Below are 23,714 nucleotides of genomic sequence, written 5' to 3'. Positions count from 1 at the left end.
TTCAAAAACTGAGTTTGGTCCCAATGATTTGCTGACAAGCCTTGGTATTTTACCTTCAAATCCAACACCGCATTCTAACCAGGTGTGACACTACATCGTCTTTTTACTATTAAAGTGAAAATGCTACGCAATCACAGCCACAGACGTTATGTTAAACATCAAATATAAATTTTTAAAGGGATAGTTCACCCAAAACTGAAAATTCTGTCATCATTTACTCACCTTCAAGTTGTTCTGAACCTGTAGGGGTTTCTTTCTTCTGTTGAACACAAAAGAAGATATTTTGAAGAATATCAGTAACCAGTCAGTTGATGGTAGCCATTGACTTCCATAGTATTTTTTTTTCATACTACACTGTAAAAAGTAATATGCTATATCTATATTACAACCAATATTAATTAAATTCAACAAATAGAATTGAGTTAGAATTAATCAAATTAATTCCTTAAATGTCAACTATTTAAAACGAGTCAAATTTAAACAAAATTTCTGAATAACAGACAGACGTCAAACATTAATTAAGAGCTCTTTATTATTATTTTATTTTTTGCCAACATTGAAGACACCTGATGATAACAAGCAGAATCACTGAAGGAAAGAGAAACACAAGAATTAACGGAGTTTTAGATGTTGATTTTATTTAAACATGTTGGTCACCATTATTGTGATCAGTGTTTAATTTGGTTGGCAGTTTGACTCTTTACCTTTTATGTCAGTTTGTGGCTTTGTAATGGTGTTTGCTAATTTAACACATTTTAAATGGTTGACTTTTAAGGAATTAATTTGATTAATTCTAACTCTATTCTTATATGTTGAATTTAATTAATCACATTGCTTGTAATCTGTTGCCACAATTTTATTGAGTAGCTAGAGTGTAATACTTTTTACATGGCTACATTCAACTGTTTGATTACCAACATTCTTTAAAATATTTTCTTTTGTGTTCAACAGAAGAAATAAACTCATACTGAGGTGCTTATCCCAAAATCATCGTTAGCCAACTAACATCGCAAGTTACTTACATAGTTCAACGATTTGGTGTTTCCCGAAACCATCGTTCAAACAAACATTCGTAAACAGCATTGCAAACTTGTGTGGTTGGAACGACAGCTCTTGAGCTGTGGTTAGAAACAAAGTTTCATGTTTTTATGACATTATGTGGACTTAATAAATCCTTATCTTGAGCAAAATAAGCATTAAGCACATCGTATATCTTTTATTGCGAATATATACAAATGTCATTTATATATTTTAGTTTGTCAAGAGACAAAGCTCCGTTTTTGAAGAGTGTGCATGTGCGTACATGCTCTAGTACGTAAGAACAAGCATTTGATTTAATCTGGAAATAAAGCAAAATGACTGAGGAAAATGAGAATTAGTCCTCTAATGCCATGTCCATAGCGTTAATTCGATCTCAAACGGATTCATTTAAAGAAGTTATTACTCACCACCTGCGTGACATCATTCACCAACGTGGTTGAACGACAGGTTTGCAACAATACGGTTTCGGGAAACAGTTGGGACTAGCTAGTTGATTTGTTCACCGATGCATCGTACTATGGTAGTTCACATCGTCGTTTGGGAAACGCACCCCAGGTTAGATGGTGAGTAAATGACAAAATTTTCATTTTGGGGTAAACTATCCCTTTAAGATAAGTGAAATTTTGGACCAATGAGATTCCATTGTGGGCGGAGCTTCCCAGCATATTACATTATGTCACGTCGCACCTGATTAGGACACGGCGCATCTCGAAAGTAACCAGCCAAACATGTGAGCTACAAAATATATCAAACTGTCATTTGTTCTACAGAAAGGAATGTAAAAGTGAACGGTGCAAACAGTGCAAAAGGCATTTCTACATGGTAACTACAGTAGTACAAAATACGTGAAAACAATTGCTATTTTTTCTCCCTACTCACACATGATCACAGAGCACATGTTTTTGTTTCTTTTTTCCCACTGAAATGTGATTAGCGACATTTTTACAACATTTAAACAACCAAAAACAAACACTTCAACGAGATAAAAGAAATGATTTACACAACACCAGCACATACAAGCACCAGGTGTACAACACTGACACTCACGAACGGAAAAACAACAGGCATTTCGCACAGCACGATAGCACAATAAACCACAAACGAAACAGCGCTACGTACGGCTGAACAACTACAGCTTCTCTTGGTTAGTGTGCTACATCTACGCTGAATTAATTCTCAGTCACAACTCAAAGAGAAGTGCTAATCTACAACAAACACACAACGCGCGTTCTCTCACACACACAAACGCTAAATACGGTACTATCAGGTGGGGGATGTGGCTTTATGGTTGACACACATAGTGGTTGGTACACCATGGTTCATTACACACACTGACTCGGTTGGTTGTCTGCTTCGGTTGGCACGCTGGGTCTCTAAAAAAACACGAAGAGAAAACAACAACAACAAACAACAAGGAAAATCATATTAATACACCAAACGGACGGCACAGAAACATGGGGGAGGGGAGGGCGGATGGAGAAGGCTGGCGGGATTGTTGTCCCTCGAACCGTGCAAGCAAACAGGGTGATACTCGTCAAGCAGGTAGGTGACTATGACCTCCTTCACAGGCTCATGGTAAACTTGGGGTTTACCATGTGCTCTCCCATGCTCCAAACTGCATTCATTCAGATCCAGTGTAAGTCTACAGGTTAGTGTTAAAGGAATAGTTCACCCAAAAATGAAAATTTCCTGATTATTTACTCACCCCAAAGCCATACATGATGTATATAACTTTCTTTCTTCAGCCAAAGAGAAATTAAGGTTTTGGAGGAAAACATTCCAGGATTTTTTCATGCAAGTGAATGGTACCAAACGTAGAGCAATTCTGACGGTCCAAAATCCATATTTAGGCACCTTCAAAGTTCTCCACATGACCCCAGCCGACGAATTACGGTCTTCTCTAGCAAAAAGATCCAATTATATACTTTTATCTACAAATGTTTGCCTTGGTCCAGCTCTGCGAAACACGTTTATAGGATGATTGAGTTCACAAACCCCAGACAGCAACATAGTCTGGACCAGATCCGGCCCACATCTGGTACATGTAGGTTATACGCGGACCAAATGTGGGCTGGATCTGTGCCGACACTATGTTGATGTCAGGGACTCTTGCATGAAGTACGCACATCGGAAAGGTTACGTGTGACGTAGGTGGCATTGTTTACAAGAGGAGTTTACATCAAGGATACACACATAAATGGATAATTTTTAACACTAAACTGAAACAAATACTAATATACAGCAACCACCACTTGTTCTTCACACTTATCCACACTTGTAAACAATTCTTTCCACCTACGACCTTCTCAACGTTCATGCGTCACACAAGAGGTCTTGAACTCAACTGTCTCGCTCTTTGCAGCGCTGGAGCAAATGTGCAGCACAAATCCTGAAAAGTGAAGCCAAAACATTTTGATCGCCCCCTGGTGGCTGGCTGCAGTATAGGTCGTAAACCTCGCCCTCTCCATGTAATCAAATGGGATGCAAGTCAAGCTAAAAAATTCAATTACGATTCAAGTATTTTTTTTCCAGAAGATGGTTTTAGTTGGTTATTTGACTTTGATACTGCAGTTCCACCTCAGAATCACTACCGCGCAGACCCATGCTCTAAATGACGTAATGGGCAACGACCATTTCTGGGATATTTTGGCTTCATTTTTCTATGTGGAGATGCACCGTCTATCTTTTTTTAACAGTCTATGAGCTGAACCAAGGCGAGCGTTTGCAGCTAAAAAGTTTTTTTCTTTACACGTTTTGCTAGAGTAGACCGTTGGAGCCCTCTGAAGCTGCCTAAATGTGGATTTTGGACCATCAAAAGTGGTCTACGTTGGGCACCATTCACTTGTATGAAAAAAATTCTGGAATGTTTTCCTCCAAAACCTTAATTTCTTTTCAGCTGAGGAAAGAAAGTCATATACATTTTGCATGGATATGGGATGAGTAAATAATCAGGAAATTTTCATTTTTAGGTGATCTATTCCTTTAAATGATTAGCTCATCAGGTCATGCTGTGTTTGGGTTTGTACGCAGTGGGACGGTGTGACATGCTTGGTTAATGACTTGTTGGCATGCTACCAGTGTGCGAAACAGGGCACCGCTAGTCCTGCCTCGGCTCTCCTGTTTCAATCCCCCGCTTTACCGGGAGGTCATACACTTTCTCTTTGACCTTTCCGACCTTTCAAGTTCCAAGTGTGATTGTGCATCCTTTTAACAGGACTGAATTACGAGCTAATAACACTGGTGCATGATTGCAAGATTTATTTTTTTTTTTTTTATATGGACTGCAAAGTCCAAAAATAGCTGCCGGAAAACAGCTCGGTGATAAAGACGGGGTGAAAGATCAAAGAGACATCACAATACAGGCACAGCTTATTGCCAAGCAACTGGGGATTTATGTATGCATGTTCTGTCAAAGAAAACCAGAGTCTATATACAGATTGAATACAAAATTTATTTCATGCAATTTTCATATTTACAGTTTTGTCATTCGCATATGTATTTTTGCATAAAATTCCATGCATTTACCTCTCCCCAAGTAATCCCAAAAGTACATTGATTAGTTTCTTTTTAAAAGACGCTTTTTTTCTGTCAACTGCACGATACATCTATATTGTATATTTTTCTGTGATTGCGTGTGCTTTGCTACAGTGTTAAATGTTTAAAAATGTGATATACACATGTATGTACTCCAGATAAATCACATTTGAAACTGAATTTATGAAAAATATGGGTTTTGTGAAAATAAAAGCTACTTTATATAATAGCTGGTATTGTCATTGAAATTCTGCTATTTAGATTTGCCTGCTCTTGTTGAGAAACAGCGAGTTAAAGTGCTTTTTTTTTTGTATTTGCATCTTAATTTGTCAGATGGTCACCTTGATAACTGCTACTAACAGATACAGGGTGTTTAAAACACACCAGAGATCATAGTTTGGGGAAAGGCAAAAAAAAAAAATGTCTGCAAAAATAAAAAAAAAACAATTGCTACATATATTGTATGTCATCATAAATGATATCATACTCTGCATCAGATATATTCAAAGAAGCTTTGGGTGAAAAAACATTTTTCTTACATATTTTCAATAAACTTACATTGTTTTCTCAGATAGTTTCCCATGCAAGGCATGCAAATGCAAATGAGGTTTCTTCAGTCAAGTTTCTATGTTGGTGACGTGTGCATCACTAGAATCATGATTGTTAGTGTTACTTCAAACTAATTTTATCTTATATCATATATGAAATAGCCATTGTCTCATCTTTTTTCCTTTTAAATGGTGTCCATTAGCACCTAATGAAAACCACAGCTTAAAACACCCAGGGTTTAGGAAAAAGGAGCAATGAAGGAGAGATAAGGGGAAGAATGAAAGTGTAGAGATTTGAAAGTGAGGAAAGAAATGAGACAGCAAAGAAGGGAGGGTAGATGCATGAGACCACTGCATAGGAAGATGAGAGACTGGAGAAGAGAAGAGAACAGGAGACAAGGATAGACAAGTGAAGGAAAATGGAAGTATTAGAAGAAAGGAGGAAAGAGAAAAAGGGAAGCGCAGAGGAAGAGGAAAGAACAGACTAAGGAAGAGGAAAGGGAGAGGAAGAGGAAGGAGAATAGTGGAAGAAGAGGTAATAAAACAAGAATAAATAGATAAGAGAATGGAGGAGAAAGAGGGGGAGGAAATAGAGGTAATTAAGAAGAAGATAAAGGAGAAGAGCAGAGGATGAGGAAGGAAAAGAGAATAAGGAGTGGAAGAGGATGCAGAAGAAATGAGAAAAAAGAAAAGAAGAAAACAGGAAAATGGAGAGGAGGGAGCAGAAAGGAAGACAAGGTCAGACAAGTAGAGATGAGGAAGAGAAAAGAACTAGGAAGAGGAAGCAATAAGGATAGATAAGTGAAGGGAATAGGAGGAGGAAAAGGGAAGGAACAGAAGAGAAAAATGAAGAGGAAAGACAGAGGAAGAGGAAAAGATTGAGAAGGAGAAAAGAACAGACAAGAGACGGGAAGCAGGAAGAGGAAATGGGGAGGAAGAGGAAGGAGAGTAGTGGAAGAAGAGGTAGGAAAACAAGAAATTAGATACAAATTAGGGAGGAGAAGGAAGAGGAGGAGGAAGGAGAGGTAATTAAGAAGAAGATAAAGGATAAGAGCAGAGAAGGAAGAGGAAGGAGAAGGGCAGACAATGATGAAGGAAAAGAGAGTAAGGAGTGAAAGAGGAAGCGGGAGAGGAAGCAAAAGCAAATAAGGGAACAAGGGATAGGAAGAGAAAGGAGAAGGGAGGAGGAAGAGGAAATAGAAGCAAAGAAGTGAAGGAAGATTAAGGATAAGAGCAGAGAAGGAAGAGAAAGGAGATGGGTTGAGAATTAGGAAGGAAAAGAGAATAAGGACGAGGAGAGGGGAAGAGGAAAGGAAGCAAGAGAAGAGAAGAGAAGAGAAGAGAAGAGAAGAGAAGAGAAGAGAAGAGAAGAGAAGAGAAGAGAAGAGAAGAGAAGAGAAGAGAAGAGAAGAGAAGTTTCAAATGAAAGAGAGTTTAATGAGAGACGGATGGTACACAGTGTGAGCAGGCATCTCAGCGCAGCACTGCGGAGCGAGGGCCTCTGATTGGTTAGTTTTGTTGTCCATGCTACAGGATGGATGGGATGGGAGAGTGGACCTGCTGCATGAGACAGGGCGGGCTGCAGGGCAGAGCCGACACTGAGGCCACGCCTCCAGACATGCTGCTATGGCTCCATGGCTTTTCATAACCTTCATTTGAAGAGAAAAAGGGCTTTCAGTAAAACCTCAGAGCAGCCTTCAATCTTAGACAAAGACTCTCTGCCAAGGCTTCCTTGTGAATAAATATGGATATATAAGTATGTACGTGGACAGATAGCTGAGGTGTGTGTACTGTATCTGGTGTGTTTGCACAGATTAGGTTTTGCTAGTGTTTCCCTGTCATGTACTTGTTATGTTCATGGTTAGCCAGTTGACATTGACTGATTGCCAAGTCAACTGCATCACCCTCCATGCGTTCTATGCTTCAAACTCTCTACTGCATGCATGGGGTGGTTTCACAGTGCTTTACAGCGTAACACAGGTTCAGAGAGACATCAAAGAACTCAGCCAGACACATCAGCTCAACAAGTGACAACCATACGTGTATTCCCAGATTATTGTTAACCGTTTAACTACAAGATGATGCTAGTTCTGTTAGAAATGGGGCTAACTACAGGGCTAACAAACAACATAAGTATTTTATTTGTATCTTACTTCTTTCTTATCCTAAAATATTGCTCAAGTTCTTACCTTTATTACAAGAGTTAAGGAAAGAGTTTGATTCTTAATAGCCCTGGCTAAGTCTTATTGTGACTACCCTGTTGAAAAGACCAGCATAGTTGTTTGTGTTGTGCATACTAGTAGCAGTGTACCAACAAAATTTTCTAACTAGCCTACCCAGCAAGTTTCTCTTGATCATCCAGCATCAAGAGAAGCTAGACCAGCACCTAACCAGCCTGGATGAGCATGGGAATTCATGCTGGTAAGCTGGTCTTTTCAGTAGGGTAGCATGGACTTGCAATTGTCATTGTTTTAAGTTACAATCGAGAGCTTCTGACTGGCTGAGTTCTTGTCATGTGACCACATGCCCCATATCCCATGCTGCATCTCTTGCGAGATTCACCATCACCAAGGCCACCCGCCATTGTGAATCTGCATGCAAACAAGCACACTGCTAGGTAATTATTCATTTACTGTATAAAACCATTTTTTCATGAACATTGTAATGTTACTTTTTCATTTAAAATTGGACCCTTACATAACGGTCCACTGAATCTGCCTGAAATACGTACTGTAAACCATACTGCATTCGCATGAAACCATTAAGAAAAACTTGCACTGCATGTACTTGTCAAAGATCTTGTTCAGACTGAGCTAAAAAATCAAAAGAGGCCTGTTGACGGCTCACTTGGATACGTCATTTCTATTGCAGCTTTTCCTGTCAACCTTAGGATAACGGCAGATCTGAGGAGTTATCAGACTGCAAGAAAGAAGGCTGAGTGACAGTCGGTCGATTTGCACCGAAAGAGCATCTTTGATAGACAGCTGCTCCACTTTTAGACACAGCACTGGCAGTGCTCTGACGGGTAGCAGTGATTGGCTGGTTACGTACCCTTCCTGACTCTCCCCCCCGTGTGATTAGCTCGGTCTCCTCCGGAAGTGAGCAGGAAGCAGGGTCTCTCACGGTCCACGGGGCTGAAGACTTCCTCGGGTGACACCGCCTGGTCGATGTGAGGACAATCCTCATTGGCCAGGGCAGCTTTCGATGGCTCCCCATTCACTTTAAAATCTCCAGTCACAGGCAAAGAGAGATGACTCATTACAGATTGATGCAAGGTGACATGCAGGATTTATTTCAGGCTATCAACAAGGCGATACATCCTGAAAGCCAAACCGCTCTCAAAGTTCAGACCTGATAAATTACATTTCTGCAGGAAAGATTTTATATGATATATTTACATGATTTTATACCTAGTCAAATTCACCTGGATTGATCTAACATTTACAAACATTAGGAAACCATATTTTCCTGTTATATCAAGAAATAGATCAGGGGTACTCATCCCTGCTCCTGGAGACCCATTGTCAAGTTTAGCTCCAACCTTAATCAAGCATACTTGAACAAGCTAATCATTTTCGGTATTATTTGAGCATTAAAAGCAGGTTTGTTGGAGCAGGGTTGGACCTAAACTCTGTAAAACATTGGGTCTCTAGGAGCAGAGATAAATACCCCTGACCTAGATGTCGGAAATTTGACTTCTACTAATTAGGCGGATTCCCAAGTGTGAATACAAAAATCTGGATGTCCGAAAGTAGAAGTGGACTTGTCTCTCTGAAATTCTCTTTAGTTAACAGATGTCTTCATCATTTCCTCTGTGACTTTTGGTCACACAATTTAACATCATTCACAAACCACTTCCCTCTACATCCTTAAGGCATACCATGCCCTTTCATATCAATGTACTCTCTGCATTTTCTGACATAGCAAAAACTCTAGTGTAAACTCTTAATTGCTAGGTTGGAACTATTTGTATGATAGATGAGAGCTTAGAGAAGTAGTAAGGTTCAGTGACAGGAAAACCACAGAGAGAGAAACAGGGAGATTTCTGCATTACTAAAACCATTAGCAATTTTTAATTTTCAACAACTAATCTAAATGATCTTTTCAAATAAAAGAGTTCTAAAAGCTCTAAACATCGAACTGAACTGAAACACTTTGTCTCCTTGTCCAAAAAGTCCATCTATTGAAACTAAGCTGCAAAAATGCATTGCAAAAACATGACCACCTACTGTACATTAACTCATCAGTGTTCAGCAAACTGACTCATCCAGTTGTGGAAAAGTAACAAGGAAGTGTTAAAGGGATTGTTTGTAAGGCCCTGTTTACACCTGGTATTAAGATGTGTTTTGGTCGATCAGATCACAAGTGGACAAGGGAGAAACATACCCGTTTACACCTGGTATTTTAATCTGTCTGTTTTGTCCACTTTCATCCACATCTGTCCTGATTTAGAAATTAAGAATGGTGAGAGAACATGGTGCTTGGTACATTTTTCATCTTCAAACCAAACTTGGGTCCTCAGCCGACAAAGTTTAAATCCTGGAAGTCCTTCCTCTGGAAGTCGTCGAAAGTGGACAAGCTCAAAATGTTTTACACCCTGTTTACACCTGTATTTAGTGTCGTCCACTTGTGATTCAATCGACCAAAACGCATCTTAATACCAGGTGTAAACAGAACCTAAGTCTTAAAGGTAGAGTGGCAGGCTGTTTACTTCTAAGGGCCAGAAATAAGGTAATATAATGGTAAAACCAAATCATTGATGCTCTGGGAAAACAAATGACATGACTCCTTTAAGGTTAACAAACAGTGACACTGACAAACTTTACAGATTCTTAAATATTAGTTCCTACCTTGGTATCTGATCTCGGAAACCTCTTCCTGTGCCAGGGGGCATGTGTCGCTGTGCGTGCTGGGTCGCGGGGAGTTGATGGCTGACTTGCAGTAGTTGGGAGACCCCAGTTGAGGTGCTCGTGGGATATGCTTATTTTTTTTCTTTGGTAGTTTTTGTTTCGCCATGGCTAGGGAGTAGTACATGCCGAAGTTGTTCACGATTACAGGGACAGGCATGGCAATCGTCAGCACACCTGCAAGGGCGCACAGCGCACCCACCAGCATACCAGACGTCGTCTGAGGGTACATATCGCCATAGCCGAGGGTTGTCATTGTTACCACAGCCCACCAGAAGCCAATGGGTATGTTCTTGAAGTGCGTGTCGTTACTAGCATTGGGATCATTGGGGTTTCTTCCGATACGTTCGGCATAGTAGATCATAGTGGCAAAGATTAAGACTCCGAGTGCAAGGAAAATGATGAGGAGGATAAACTCATTGGTACTGGCACGGAGCGTGTGCCCTAGTACCCGCAAACCCACAAAGTGTCGTGTTAACTTGAAGATACGGAGAATTCGAACAAATCGTACCACACGGAGGAAACCCAACACGTCTTTCGCTGCTTTGGAGGAGAGTCCGCTCAGTCCCACCTCCAGGTAGAAGGGGAGGATGGCCACAAAGTCGATGATGTTGAGGGTGTTTCTGACAAACTTTAATTTGCTTGGACAGGTAGTCACTCGGATCAGAAACTCAAAAGTGAACCACACAACGCAGACACCCTCAACATAGGTTAACTGCACCATGGTCTCTGTCTCCTGGATGAAACGCTCCCGAGTTTCATTGCCGTCCGTATAGAGTTCTGTACGGTTGATGATGGGATTGAAGGCCTCATGAGTCTCCAAACAGAATGTGGTAATGGATACCAAAATGAAGAACAAAGATGCAAAAGCTATCCACTGTAAGAAAAGAGAGAGACATTATGTAAGACCTTAAAGTAAAAGTTTAACCAAAAATGAGAATTCTTTCAATATTTAATCACCCCAATCTCTTTCCAAAACCTGGAGGAATGAACTGGTTGGTTGTCTATTCTGATTTTAGATGACTTGATATTTTTATTTTGCTTTTAAACCTCATTTCCTATTCATTGTAACTGAATGGAGCAAAGAGTGATCAGTACAATCCTTCAAAATACTTTTCCAAAGAAAAAGGTCATACAAGTACAAGTCCAGGATGAGTAAGTGACAGAATTCCTTTAATGCTTGTTCTGTGTATGCCTTAAAAAACATCTGTAACACTCAGTTCTGCTATAAATAGGTTTTTCCCAACTTAAGATCAGACAAAAATAAATCCAATTACAACACCATGAAAACACTAATTGCTCATAAACACCCATTTCAGCAGAATTCAGAGGAAGTACACTTGGATAATGTCACGTCTTCAGTTTCTCAACGCGCCACTGAAAAGTGCCACGTCAACAAGCAGGGGGCTTAACAGAAGTACAGTAGCTGCTAAAACTCAAGGTCATTGTGCGCTCTCAAGGACAGCATACAGCACCAATATAGCTGCCCTCCATCACTTTGGGATAAATTTAACCATAGTTCCCCTCACCAGGGATTCCTGGTCAGCCTCTGGCAAGGTTACCACACAGATTTGGTGAGATGCTCCCTAGAGTGTTTTGAAAGAAGAAGGGGGAAGCTTTCAGAATTTACACTGCAGCTTAGTGTAAGAGAGTATGACAACATGGACAGATGGAAATGGATTTCAGTAGGGGAGCCCCACCACAGGATGACGGAATACTGGCAGAATCGTGGAACTACATAAGTGCAAGTTGGCCATGTTTTCCCAACCGTGGTATCTTCTGGCAAGTGTGAAAGGCACCATCCATTATATATATTATCTTGCTGAAATAAAACAGATAAGACTGTGAATCTCAATGACAAATCATCCATCAGCATATATAATAGGGGTGGGAAAAAGCATTCATGGAACAAATAAAAATCCAGTGCATTCTTGGAATTTAATATAATCACTACTACTATATTTTTACAGTTTCTGAAGAAAATGTGTTGGTTCATTGGTGCTTGTCAGTGCAAAAGTCACTGGGGTGTTTGCTTACCAACTTTAATGAAAAGTAAATGAATGGGGTTTTCCTATTTTATCTTCCGCCAGGCAAAAATCATGAGTCTGATCACTTAGAAGAGTAATAGCACTATTCACCATTATAATCCACATGATCTGTGGAATTATTTATGCCAGTTGCACAAACAGTACAAGTTATAAGCCAAAGTTTAATGCTTACAGTTAGGAGCTTGTTCAAATTACTAACCCCATGAACAATGCCTTGGCAAACACCACTACCAAATGCATTACATGCTCATTTCTAACCAGAACTACATTGCTTGACCTATTTTCAATGATAAAAATCCAGATTCTGTGGTTAAATTAGCATTTTTGTAAACGATTCACTCAATTGATTACAAACAATTCTCATGTGCTACCTCATGACCATTGCATCATTTGGTAAAGGATCATAACTGAACCACAAACAATAACAAATGATTTTTCATTCATGCTGCAATTATGAGGTTTTACAATATGCAAGTTAGTATCAAATAACAATGTTTTTTTGCATATATCATATTTTCATTAAGTTTCAAAGCATTAATACACCTTCTCTGCTCTGATCTGCCTCTGGTTTTGGCGGCTGGCAACACCTTTCAGTCCTTCAGTTCATTCTATCACATAAATTCTTCTTCCACAGGCGGTTTATAACTGGGTCAGCCAGTGCTTAGTCTAACAGACACTATTCCCTAGATGTGCTTCGTTTCCTGTGTTTGTGGGGAGGAGAAGCATTTTGTCTGAGGAAGCCTACGAGCACATATACACAAAAACGCACATAAATAAGGGCTTTTCACCAATAATTAAGATCAATTTAACCTGTAGAAAAGGCTGTTGAGTTATGGAAATGGAGCAAAAAGCATCTTTCTCCATTGAAGATGGAATCCATGTTTTCCGATGAAAAAATGCAATTACTTTAATTTCGTATTGTTAATGTTGTAGCAGTGCCAATTCTTTATTTGGAAGGCACTTAAAATTGTGACATAGACAAATTTTTCCATTTTATATATTTTCTGCAGTTCCGGAGAAATTATGCTTTAATTCATTCAAAATCAGATGTGGGATACAATTTGATATCCTAACAATGCAGTGGCAATGGTACCATTAGATGCCAACAAAAAATTGCAGAGTACAAACGATGCCATACCATGCTAGAATTTGTTCTACAATATGAGTATCAACACAATCATTTTCCCATTTCACACACTCTATCTCTGCAAACAATGCCTTTTGTTTCCTGAAAAGTGAGCGTTTATCATCTTATAGATGCGTGCCATTGAACCAGGAACTTGGGATTTTCACAAGCTCTTTTCATTTTTGTATGCATCATACGGTCAGTGAACAGACTGGGGCGGTAAAAAAGCAGTTAATAATTCATCAAGGTAAGACGTGGATTACATCATCACCACTGCTTTTTCTCCCTCACAGAAAAAGTGGCCTTTTCATTTTTTGTAATTCATGTAAAATTAACAAACGTGACATGTTTCCTAAAAAAAAAAAAAAGCTCTTACTTAATTGCTGAATCACTTTTGCTCTCCTCAAACCAACGGTGAAAGCACATTCTCACGACCTTGCAAATCCTAGAGGGCAAAAGTTTGATCCATGAGAACGTTTTATCCTCACTCTCCCATTGATCAAGATCGAGAACAGCTTGATCCTCTTGATCTCAGGGGACACAACATGATCCGTTTCTCCCCCTCTGCCCTCTCATCACACATTGATGACTTGAAGAGACAGTCCATTTTATGTTTAAAAATAAGCAAACACAGGTAAAACGTCTACAATAATATCAGCGAATATGTGCAAGTTGCTTGTTTCACAGCTTATTTTGAATGTCCGTCATTGGAGAAAAATGCTTTTTGTGTCCAAATGATGTAGTTACGGCATCTACCAGCAGAGGCTAATGCAGCCATTCTAACCAGCCATTGGTTAGCACATATCCTAATTAACTTTAATAGAGCTTCAGAGATTTGAGCAACTTTCAGGCACTTTATCATTCAGTGAATCTAGTGCTTTATCACACCCATAGGGACGCTGACTGCAGACATATTAGTGGTTATTCTAAAGCATCATCATTTGCAGTTTAAGAGCCCATTTTCATTTTTCACCCATTGAAAAAACATGCAAGCTGCAGATCTGGGAATGTTGAAACTCACTTAAAGTGCTGGTAACTGAATTAGTTGGTGGGCGGCCCGGCGCTGATTCATTCTGTGAGTGTATGAACCGATGTGTTGCTGTGATGCTAATACAGCTGAGATACGAGAAGTTCTCATTAAACAAACTCACACACACCCCAACCACGCAGACTAATGAGTGATGCGCAGCTTGATAATTACTGCGAGGATGGACAAGCCTACATGCATGCGGATGGAGTCACTTCCTGTGCGCTCATATTTATGGAAAAGTACTCCGTAAAGTTGGCACTTAGACAGCATTTCCTTCCACAAAAGAGTCCTAAACATGGGCTTTAGACTCATGTCCTGGTTGGCAAGTATTTACTTTCCCTTAGTTGCATAAACACAAAGTCCCTTTAAGACAAGTCATTTCACTCGGCGGCCATCTTTGAAACGCCTCTCGGGCATCCAAGTGCAGCTCCTATCTCTTTGAATGGGGAAATTCTCATCAAATTCTCCAAAGCTGTTCACCAAGCTTTCCGTTAAATTTCATATTTGAAATCACTAATGAAATCTGATAACAACTGTCTTATAAATTTTGTTTCTTAACGCTCGAATCATGACAAAAAAATTTATTTTTCAGGCTGGATCAAGCTAATGCGCATGCACAGTGTGCATCTCTATGGGAAGCGCGGGTCTGACTGTTTCAATAGGAACCAGAGCTTCTAACGGCTGCTGAAGTCACATGATGACTTTACCAATATTGCCACTTTCTCCCATTCAAAACAATACGAGTGACGCATTTTGTGTTATTCTATAGTCTTTGATAAACATAGCCATTATGTTAAGACTGTTGCTGTACCAGAATTTTGTACAGTCCAAGTAGGTACTACATTTGAATTTGAAATTACTCCGCGACTGTTAAAAACATTCTATATGTACTATGAATGTGGGTAGTATGAATGAAATTCAGAATTACTACATCACATGACTGAGCAGCATCAGTTGCGTCGCTTCACTGCCATTCTTCTGTTTTTTTAATTGGAATGTACTACTTTGGTACTACAACTGTTTTTTGCATACTATAGTAGGGAAGTATTCGATTTAGGACACAGTGCGTGTCTTAAGTACTAGTATGACCAACTAGCAGTTAGTTAAAAGGCAATCAGCTTTATGTTTTGGTATCAAATTACATCAATCTACGTTTTTATGTCTTAGCGGTTTATACAACCGGCCACAGGTCTTATTTTACAATCAATCAATCAATCAATATTTATTATATTTTATAAAATTAAATTGTCTATTTTTTAAGCTATTAACATTTTATGCATTGTAAAGAAATACTGTATTTTTTTTACATGCAATTACTTTATTTAAATCAATATAAATCAACATAACAAATACTAAGATGTTGTATAAATACTTCACCATTTAATCCATATTTTTAAATATTTATTATAATACATTTTACACAATTACAGTATATATAATTTTAAGAACTGTATTACATTAATGTGACTGAGGAGCTTAAAGGTCCCGTTTTTCGTGGTTTTTTGAAGCTTTGATTGTGTTTATAGTGTGCAATATAACATGTGTTCATGTTTCGCGTGTAAAAAAACACAGTATTTTTCACATAATTTACTTATCTGTATACCGCTGTTTCCACTGTCACAAAAATGGGCTGATGACTTCCTTGTTCTATGAAGTCCCTCCTTCAGAAATACGTAACGAGTTCTGATTGTGCCAGCGGTTCCTGTGTTGTGATTCGACAGCATCTTAGCACTCCTTGCCCGGAAAGGTCACGCCTCTTACCATAATGTGCTGCACATAGTTTTACATGTGGATTATAGTGGTGTTGTGCCGAATGAACACAAAAGACAATAATTCCCGAGAGACTGAACTCTTTAATCTCCACAAGCAGCGACAGAAAATGTACAACGTTAGCACTCACTCAGAAGAGTACCTCATACGGAAAACAGCCATATACATAAACATAGTCCCCTCTTGTGGCCATTATGTGCACTGCAGTCCAACATTAACTATTGCAGTAAGGATACCACAATTATAATTTTCGGGAACCGAGTTAAACATAAATTGTAACCATTGATCTCTAAGTACAGCGTCCCTGGGAAGGCCAAACAAAGGTGATTGGACTGCGGGATGAAAATAACAGCGTTTCGACGACATGGCGACAAACACACTCTACAAACGCAACTCTTGCTCTTCTCCGTGGGAGCGCAACAAGACCACGCCCCCTTTTTTTGTGTATTCCTGTGGGCGGAGGTTAGTCAAAAAACTGTTTTAGTGACGTCATTAAAGAAGGAAGTAGAGGGATGTAGTCCAAACTGGCCGTTCGATGTAGGCGACTTCTGTTAAATAAAATATCTCGCTTGGCAATGAACTTTGAGCTTTAAAATTTTACAGATTTTATTTATACTCTAACAACAACATTACACACTAACTAAAGTTTGAAACATGGGATCACGAAGAACGGGACCTTTAATATAAAAATTATATGTATAAAGATGAACATGTTAATATAAAATAAAATATATTATTATTGATAATAATAATAATAAAGGTTAAGGCTTAATGGTAGACTTCATTTAATTAATATATATATATATATATATATATATATATACTGTGTGTGTGTATGTGTGTATATATATATATATATATATATATATATATATATATATATATACTGTGTGTGTGTATGTGTGTATATATATATATATATATATATATATCATCTCTCACTTACTAAAAGAACGACACGGCACAACACATTATCAAACGAAGAGTTGGCATCTGTTTTTTGTAATGCAAAGAACAAACTAGCAAACATCTGAAAACAACAGGACACCTCACTCAAATGATCCAATTTCCTGTTATATTTAAAAAAACATGCAACTAAGACAGAATCTACCTTTCACCTGATCCCGCACTGAGGTACAATTCTGTAGCATCATCATTTTAAGAGAGGTCCAATACCAGGTTTGCAAAAGTTAGCTCATTAAGCAATTCATCTATCTGTTTTAGTACATACAAACACAGAAAACATATGTTAAAAAAGGAAAAGGACAAAATGAAGAAATTTAATATCTGCCAAGTAAGCAGAGTTCATAAAAAATTGCATTGGCGCCTGCTAACCTCGTTTCTACAATCAAATGCAAGAATGACTGAGGTATTGTTCCTTTATTATTACATTCAAAATGCATATTTGTCAGATGTATTTATTTAAAAAAAAACTGCATGCATTATTTTAAAAATATGCATTTATTTTATTTTAAAAATTAATAAAACCTTAAAGCATTCTTGCCTTTGATTGTCCGTTTCTAACTCTAAGAAGCCTAAATCTTTTTCTTATCCACAAGACACATCCTTCCAAGGGTTCTGTGCTTTTAGTTTAGACAAAGATAAGAAAGATGTCAACTGTGATCACAGCAAGTAACTGAGTTGTCAAGTTCTAATGTAATTAAGATATTCCTCCTGATGGAGACAACCTAAAAATAACTCAATACAATTGAATTGACTTGACCCAGAGAATCTAGTGAGGAAACGACACATACAATATAGTTTACACGGTTGAGCGCACCACCTCTGCACATGCAGTCTACAACATCCCAATCCATTCATCTGAAATGTGCTGTATGTTCTCCAGCCGCCTCCACTTGAGGAGCAGAGAGGCGCTGTATTTAGAAAACGGGGTAAAAATAATTCAGTACTGTTGACAGAAATGCATATTTGATGCCGAAACCCGACTTTCCCATCATGCATCAGTTATTACTCAGACTCTGTAATAAAACAAATCTTGCAAATTATCTACATTGTACAGGACAAAGGCTCAAATTTTTTTTTATGTTTTTGAAAGAAGTCTCTTATGATCACAGAGGCGGCTTTTATTTGATCAGTAAAAGCAGTAAATATGATCACAATTTAAAAGAACGCTCAAAATAATTCATTGGTCTGAGTAGGACAAACTTAAATTAAACAAATTATTTCAGTCAAATTAACTTTTATGAGTATTTAGCAATTTCTTTTTCTTTCAAGTTCACAGAACTGATATATTTTAAGGAAACTGAACTGTTTCATTGTTTTGAGTTTATGAACTTATTTCTTTTAATTTATACAAATTTAAGTTTAACTGAAACTGGGCTGGGATTTCTATTTCCCAGCATGTTTTGCCCATGGCACTAGAAAGGGAGAGTAAATGCTAAAATTAAGTGTTATATAATGTTTTTTTGTGCATGATTAATGTTAAGTGGGAGATAGTGATTAATGTTTTGTTATGCTAATTTAGAAGAGTTTCTGATAGTTTTTGGAGAGTTACCATCATGGTGACAAGTGATGCATGTGGTCTTTGTTAAACGCTTAAAGGTGCCATCGAACGTTTTTTTTACAAGATGTAATATAAGTCTAAGGTGTCCCCTGAATGTGTCTGTGAAGTTTCAGCTCAAAATACCCCATAGATTTTTTTAAAATCATTTTTTTAACTGCCTATTTTGGGGCATCATTAACTATGCACCAATTCAGGCTGCTTCCCCTTTAATTGCTCGCGCTCTCCGCCCCCAAGCTCTCGACTCTATCGTTGCATAAACAAAGTTTACACAGCTAATATAACCCTCAAAATGGATCTTTACAAAGTGTTCGTCATGCAGCATGTCTAGTCGCGTAAGTATGGTATTTATTTGGATGTTTACATTTGATTCTGAATGAATTTGAGGCTGTGCTCCGTGGCTAAAGCTAACATTACACACTGTTGGAGAGATTTATAAAGAATGAAGTTGTGTTTATGAATTATACAGACTGCAAGTGTTTAATAATGAAAATAGCGACGGCTCTTGTCTCCGTGAATACAGTAAGAAACGATGGTAACCACATTTAACAGTACATTAGCAACATGCTAACGAAACGTTTAGAAAGACAATTTACAAATATCACTAAAAATATCATGATATCATGGATCATGTCAGTTATTATTCAGTTATTATCATTTTTCACTATTGTTCTTGCTTGCTTACCTAGTCTGATGATTCAGCTGTGCACAGATCCAGACGATAATACTGGCTGCCCTTGTCTAATGCCTTGATCATGAGCTGGCATATGCAAATATTGAGGGCGTACATATTAATGAGCCCGACTGTTACGTAACAGTCTGTGTTATGTTGAGATTCACCTGTTCTTCGGAGGTCTTTTAAACAAATGAGATTTATATAAGAAGGAGGAAACAATGGTGTTTGAGACTCACTGTATGTCATTTCCATGTACTGAACTCTTGTTATTCAACTATGCCGAGGTAAATTCAATTTTTCATTTCGATGGCACCTTTAATATTGCTGTACTCATTTAACAAGTGTTATGCCATGGTATTGTTAACATGTTAGCAAATTAGCAAGATAGCATTTTCTGAATTAGCTTGTTATAGATAGCTAAGTTTACACTAATAAAAATGTTTACATTGGGGTTACATGATAATTTAGGAGTGTACTCAAACATTTCAAGGTAAAGGATTAGTTCACTTTCAAATAAAATTTTCCTGATAATTTACTCACCCCCATGTCATCCAAGATGTGAATGTCCTTCTTTCATCAGTCGAAAAGAAATTAAGGTTTTTGATGAAAACATTCCAGGATTATTCTCCTTATAGTGGACTTCAATGGGCACCAAATGGTTGAAGGTCAAAATTACAGTTTCAGTGCAGCTTCAAAGGGCTTTAGACAATACCAGATGAGGAATAAGGGTCTTATCTAGAGAAACGATCGGTCATTTTCGAAAAAAAAAATGTAAATCTATATGCTTTATATAAACAAATGATCGTCTTTGCAAGTGCTTCTGCTTTTTGTATTCTTCAAAAAAGCTTATGCTGTATGTCCTACGACCCTTATTCCTCGTCTGGTATTGTTTAAAGCCCTTTGAAGCTGCACTGAAACTGTAATTTTGACCTTCACACATCTGGAGGCCACTATAAGGAGAATAATCCTGGAATGTTTTCATCAAAAACCTTCATTTCTTTTTGACTGAAGAGAGAAGGACATCTTGGATGACATGGGGGTGAGTAAATTATCAGGAAAATTTTATTTGAAAGTGAACTAATCCTTTAAGAACAATTCAAATGTATTAGTAATACAAAATAAAAATCTGCCAGTTCTGCTTACTTAAAATTTGAATTTCTTAACTTAAAAATTTTGAGGCAAATTACCTCATTTTTTATTTTTTTTTTAGTTTTGCCAACTTATTCAGGTTTAATTTATTCCTGTGATGGCAAAGCTGAGCATAAGATACTTCTTTCAAAAACATTTAAGATTGAACAGTTTTATAAATCAGAAATCTTGGCTGCAGTCTATCTCCATAAGCGGATTGCATCAACCCATTACTGCTTGATTTGCTATCAGGCTGCATGGTTCATGTTTCTCTGTGGTGCTGCCAGGAGCCGGGGAACTTTTCCCCAACTCCAGCAGCTCTCCGCTTCAGCAGACAGGGTCGGACAGCCTGGCTCCTGGCAGAGCAGCCCAGAGCCATATGAATAATACATTTCCTTAAAACCAGTCTCACATACACCTTTGCTTGTTTAAAAGCATTGTCTGCATTCAAAACCTACCCGAAACTATTCTATGGGTTCTTTCTACAATCTGCTCACTTAGATCTTGGAGGACATCCATCCTCTGCTCCGTCAATGCCAAAGCGGTGTGTTAGAGTCAGTAGAGCTGACCCATTTTAACCTGGCTGCCAAAACTCGAGGAAATGCTGGGATGGCGCTCATCTCCGATTAAGAGCTTATAGGGTTCCTGCTGAGAGCAGTGATGGGACAGTGGTAAGGGCAAAGAGCTGACATTTGAAATGAGCAAATGAAATGGCCATAAAATCTCAAGGGGAGTGTGTCTTTTACAGCACAAGTGCCCTTAAATACTTTATGTTTGCGTGCCTTGGGGTTGTGTGTATGTGAATCTGTGCTTACGTTTGTCTCTAGGGGTGAGGTGGCCGCTTGTCACACATCAAAACAGTCGGGCTGCCGTTAGTGGCAGCTTGCTCTTGAACAAAACATGATCTGTATAGACAAGCAAGGATGTGAGCAGTCTTTATTTCCAAGCCCTAGTCACAGACGCACGATAACCAGGCAGAGGAACCGAACTAAGCTGCACCGTGGTAAAGAATCACAAGCAAATGGAGTTATTTTATACCAGGAACTATGGTAATGCACAACCTCATTTATGGTCCCATCTCATGACTGCTTTTATCTCACAAAAGAGATGGTGGGTATTATTTCAAGGTCACCCAGAAAAGTGGGATGTGCTCAGAGATGTGGTCACTCAGAGTTACTGTATCTCACCACAATTCTGCAACTGGGCCATTCCACTAAATGGGAATCTCAAGAATATGTGAGTAAACAATGATTTGTAAAAACTGACACCATCTTTTGCTATGGGTTTTGCATAAAAACAAAAAAATCCAGTACCTTTATTTTCATTATGTAATTAATTCTCTTCCTTTCTCCATGAGGATGTGTTTTTGGCCTATTCCCAATAAATAAATAAATAAATATACACATTATATTCAAGTGTGTGTGTGTATATATATATATATATATATATATGTACTGTATATATTCAATTCAAATCAATTCACATTTATTTGTATAGCGCTTTTCACAATACATATTGTTTCAAAGCAGCTTTACAGAGAATGTCAACATTAAAATTTAGAGAATGCATTTAGCTAATAATGTAATAATTTAGGCAATTAATTTACAATCATTGTTAGCAATTTAATTGAAGGTAGGTGCAATGAGCTCCTGGAAAAATGAATTACATATTAACAATAATTAGGATATATACAAATTTGGGAATGTGCATGTTGATCCAGATGTTACATACTATATATTGTACTATATATGTTGCATTGTATATATATATATATATATATATATATATATATATATATATATATATATGTATGTATGTGTGTGTGTGTGTGTGTATTCTACTTAAGTATTTTTAGGCACATTAATTTTAATTCCTAATAAACACCTTGCCATTTCATAAGCTTGTCAGTGGGCATTGTTATACCAAACATATATTAAAATGTATTACATTTTATTTGAAATTATTAAAAATCATAGGCTACATTTAGCTTGAGATGGGACAATACAATATATTAACACCTAGAGACAGTTTTCTTGAATTTTAGTTTATTTATTTACAAAATTCCCCTTTTTTAATGGCCCATTTTGTGGAATGACCCAGTTGACACTCATTTCTCAAACGATCAATCAAACTCAAGACTCACTGATGGGGTCATTAGGATCATTTGACCCTCAAATGGTCTGCAAACTGTATTGGATAATGCTTTAAACTGGTTTCCATAGGGTGGTTTTAAAGGGGGCACTTTTCACGCTGGGAGACCAGCAATCCATGCAGCATGAATTTTTCAGAAAGCATTTAATAGTATTTCTCAATGAACTCACCCGTGCGTATTTTGAGGAATACGGGTCCTCGAAGAGCGCCCACGTCTTCTTCTGCCACCTGCTCCAGCGCCCGGATCTGTTATCGGGCGAGTCGCCTTGCGCCAGTCTCCGGGTCATCTCAACACCCTCATCCCCCTCGGCTGCCTCAACGACCCCCTCAGGCTCCGGGTCTTCATGGCCGAGGTCGAGAGCACCACCGGCGAAGCTGTCCAAAGCCTCCTCCGCCTCTCGATGCTGCCGGTAGGTCATCCAACAACACGGTTCCACGTCCGTCTCGTCGATCCCCCAAAACGCCAGCTCCTCCTCATACAAGGGTCCGCACACGTCCGCCGGGCAATGCAGCTTGCCCGTGCGGTAATAGTTAAGAATGTGGGCGAAAACGCCCGGGTGACGGTCGAAGAAAAACTCTCCGATGTTCGCATCATAATCGAAGTTGTTAGGCGCGTCGGGCTCCGCCAGCCAGGAAAGCCGAGTGCCGGGCAGGGTGCGCAGGGTGCTGCGGTAAGTCTGGTGCTTGATTCCTCCGACGTTGATCACGATACGATCCTTGTCGTCCCCTTGGCCCATCGCGTCCCTCTCTAGTCATATCTCCAGCCCACGGACCATCATCATACCGCTGGGACCCATGTTCCGAAAATTCAAATATGTTTACAATCGTGCCAGGTGCGCCTCAAAGTGTCCATGCCACCCTCAGATGAACAATAGAAATCCAAAACCCCTTTCATGCACTTGAATGACTTCTAAGGACTCGTTTTCCTTCAAATAACCCAATATCCTGACCCCCGGCTCGGGTTTGAGGGTGTCATGCAGGTTTTTTTTATGGTGTCATTGAGCGCGAGCTGGTGCTGAACGGACAGCGCCAGTCATCCGTCGAGCCTTCATCATAACTCCAGTGTCCCTATTGTGTTACAGCTTTCCCTTAGGGGAAAAAAACGCTACACGTCCGTTTTCTTTGAAAATAAACGGACAAGGCACCAGCATCAGATCTTGCCTCCAGCAATTCTAGTGGCCTTCAAAAAGGTATGCAGAATCGATGGTGCTCCCATTGAAGCAGATCGCTTGAG

General features: G+C 38.7%; 1 protein-coding gene across 2 annotated transcripts; it reads right to left on the bottom strand.

Moving 5' to 3' along the window:
• Positions 1-2,304: 2,304 nt before the first annotated feature.
• Positions 2,305-23,217, bottom strand: kcnc1b (potassium voltage-gated channel, Shaw-related subfamily, member 1b). Of its 2 annotated transcripts, none has more exons than XM_067379705.1 (4): positions 22,651-23,217; positions 9,974-10,907; positions 8,175-8,351; positions 2,305-2,414 (listed from the first exon to the last, which is right to left on the bottom strand). In XM_067379705.1, exons 1-4 carry the CDS (start codon positions 23,215-23,217, stop codon positions 2,305-2,307), a joined length of 1,788 nt encoding a protein of 595 aa, XP_067235806.1. The 2 variants fall into 2 exon arrangements, with proteins under 2 accessions (XP_067235806.1, XP_067235804.1); XM_067379703.1 differs by lacking the exon at positions 2,305-2,414 and adding an exon at positions 6,651-6,772.
• Between the last annotated feature and the right edge of the window lie 497 nt (positions 23,218-23,714).

The sequence above is a fragment of the Chanodichthys erythropterus genome, chromosome 24, assembly GCF_024489055.1.
Source record: "Chanodichthys erythropterus isolate Z2021 chromosome 24, ASM2448905v1, whole genome shotgun sequence".
Classification (NCBI taxonomy): domain Eukaryota; kingdom Metazoa; phylum Chordata; class Actinopteri; order Cypriniformes; family Xenocyprididae; genus Chanodichthys; species Chanodichthys erythropterus.
Note: the sequence above shows the minus strand (reverse complement) of the source record. Positions and strands in the feature narration are given on the sequence as shown.

Coding starts and splice junctions, on each gene's coding strand:
- kcnc1b (XM_067379703.1), bottom strand. CDS start 23,217: ATGGGCCAAGGGGACGACAAGGATCGTATCGTGATCAACGTCGGAGGA. Junction 8,352..9,973: donor TTCCGAGATCAGATACCAAG/GTAGGAACTAAT, acceptor CTGTGACTGGAG/ATTTTAAAGTGAATGGGGAG. Junction 6,773..8,174: donor GGGGGGGAGAGTCAGGAAGG/GTACGTAACCAG, acceptor CTTCAAATGAAG/GTTATGAAAAGCCATGGAGC.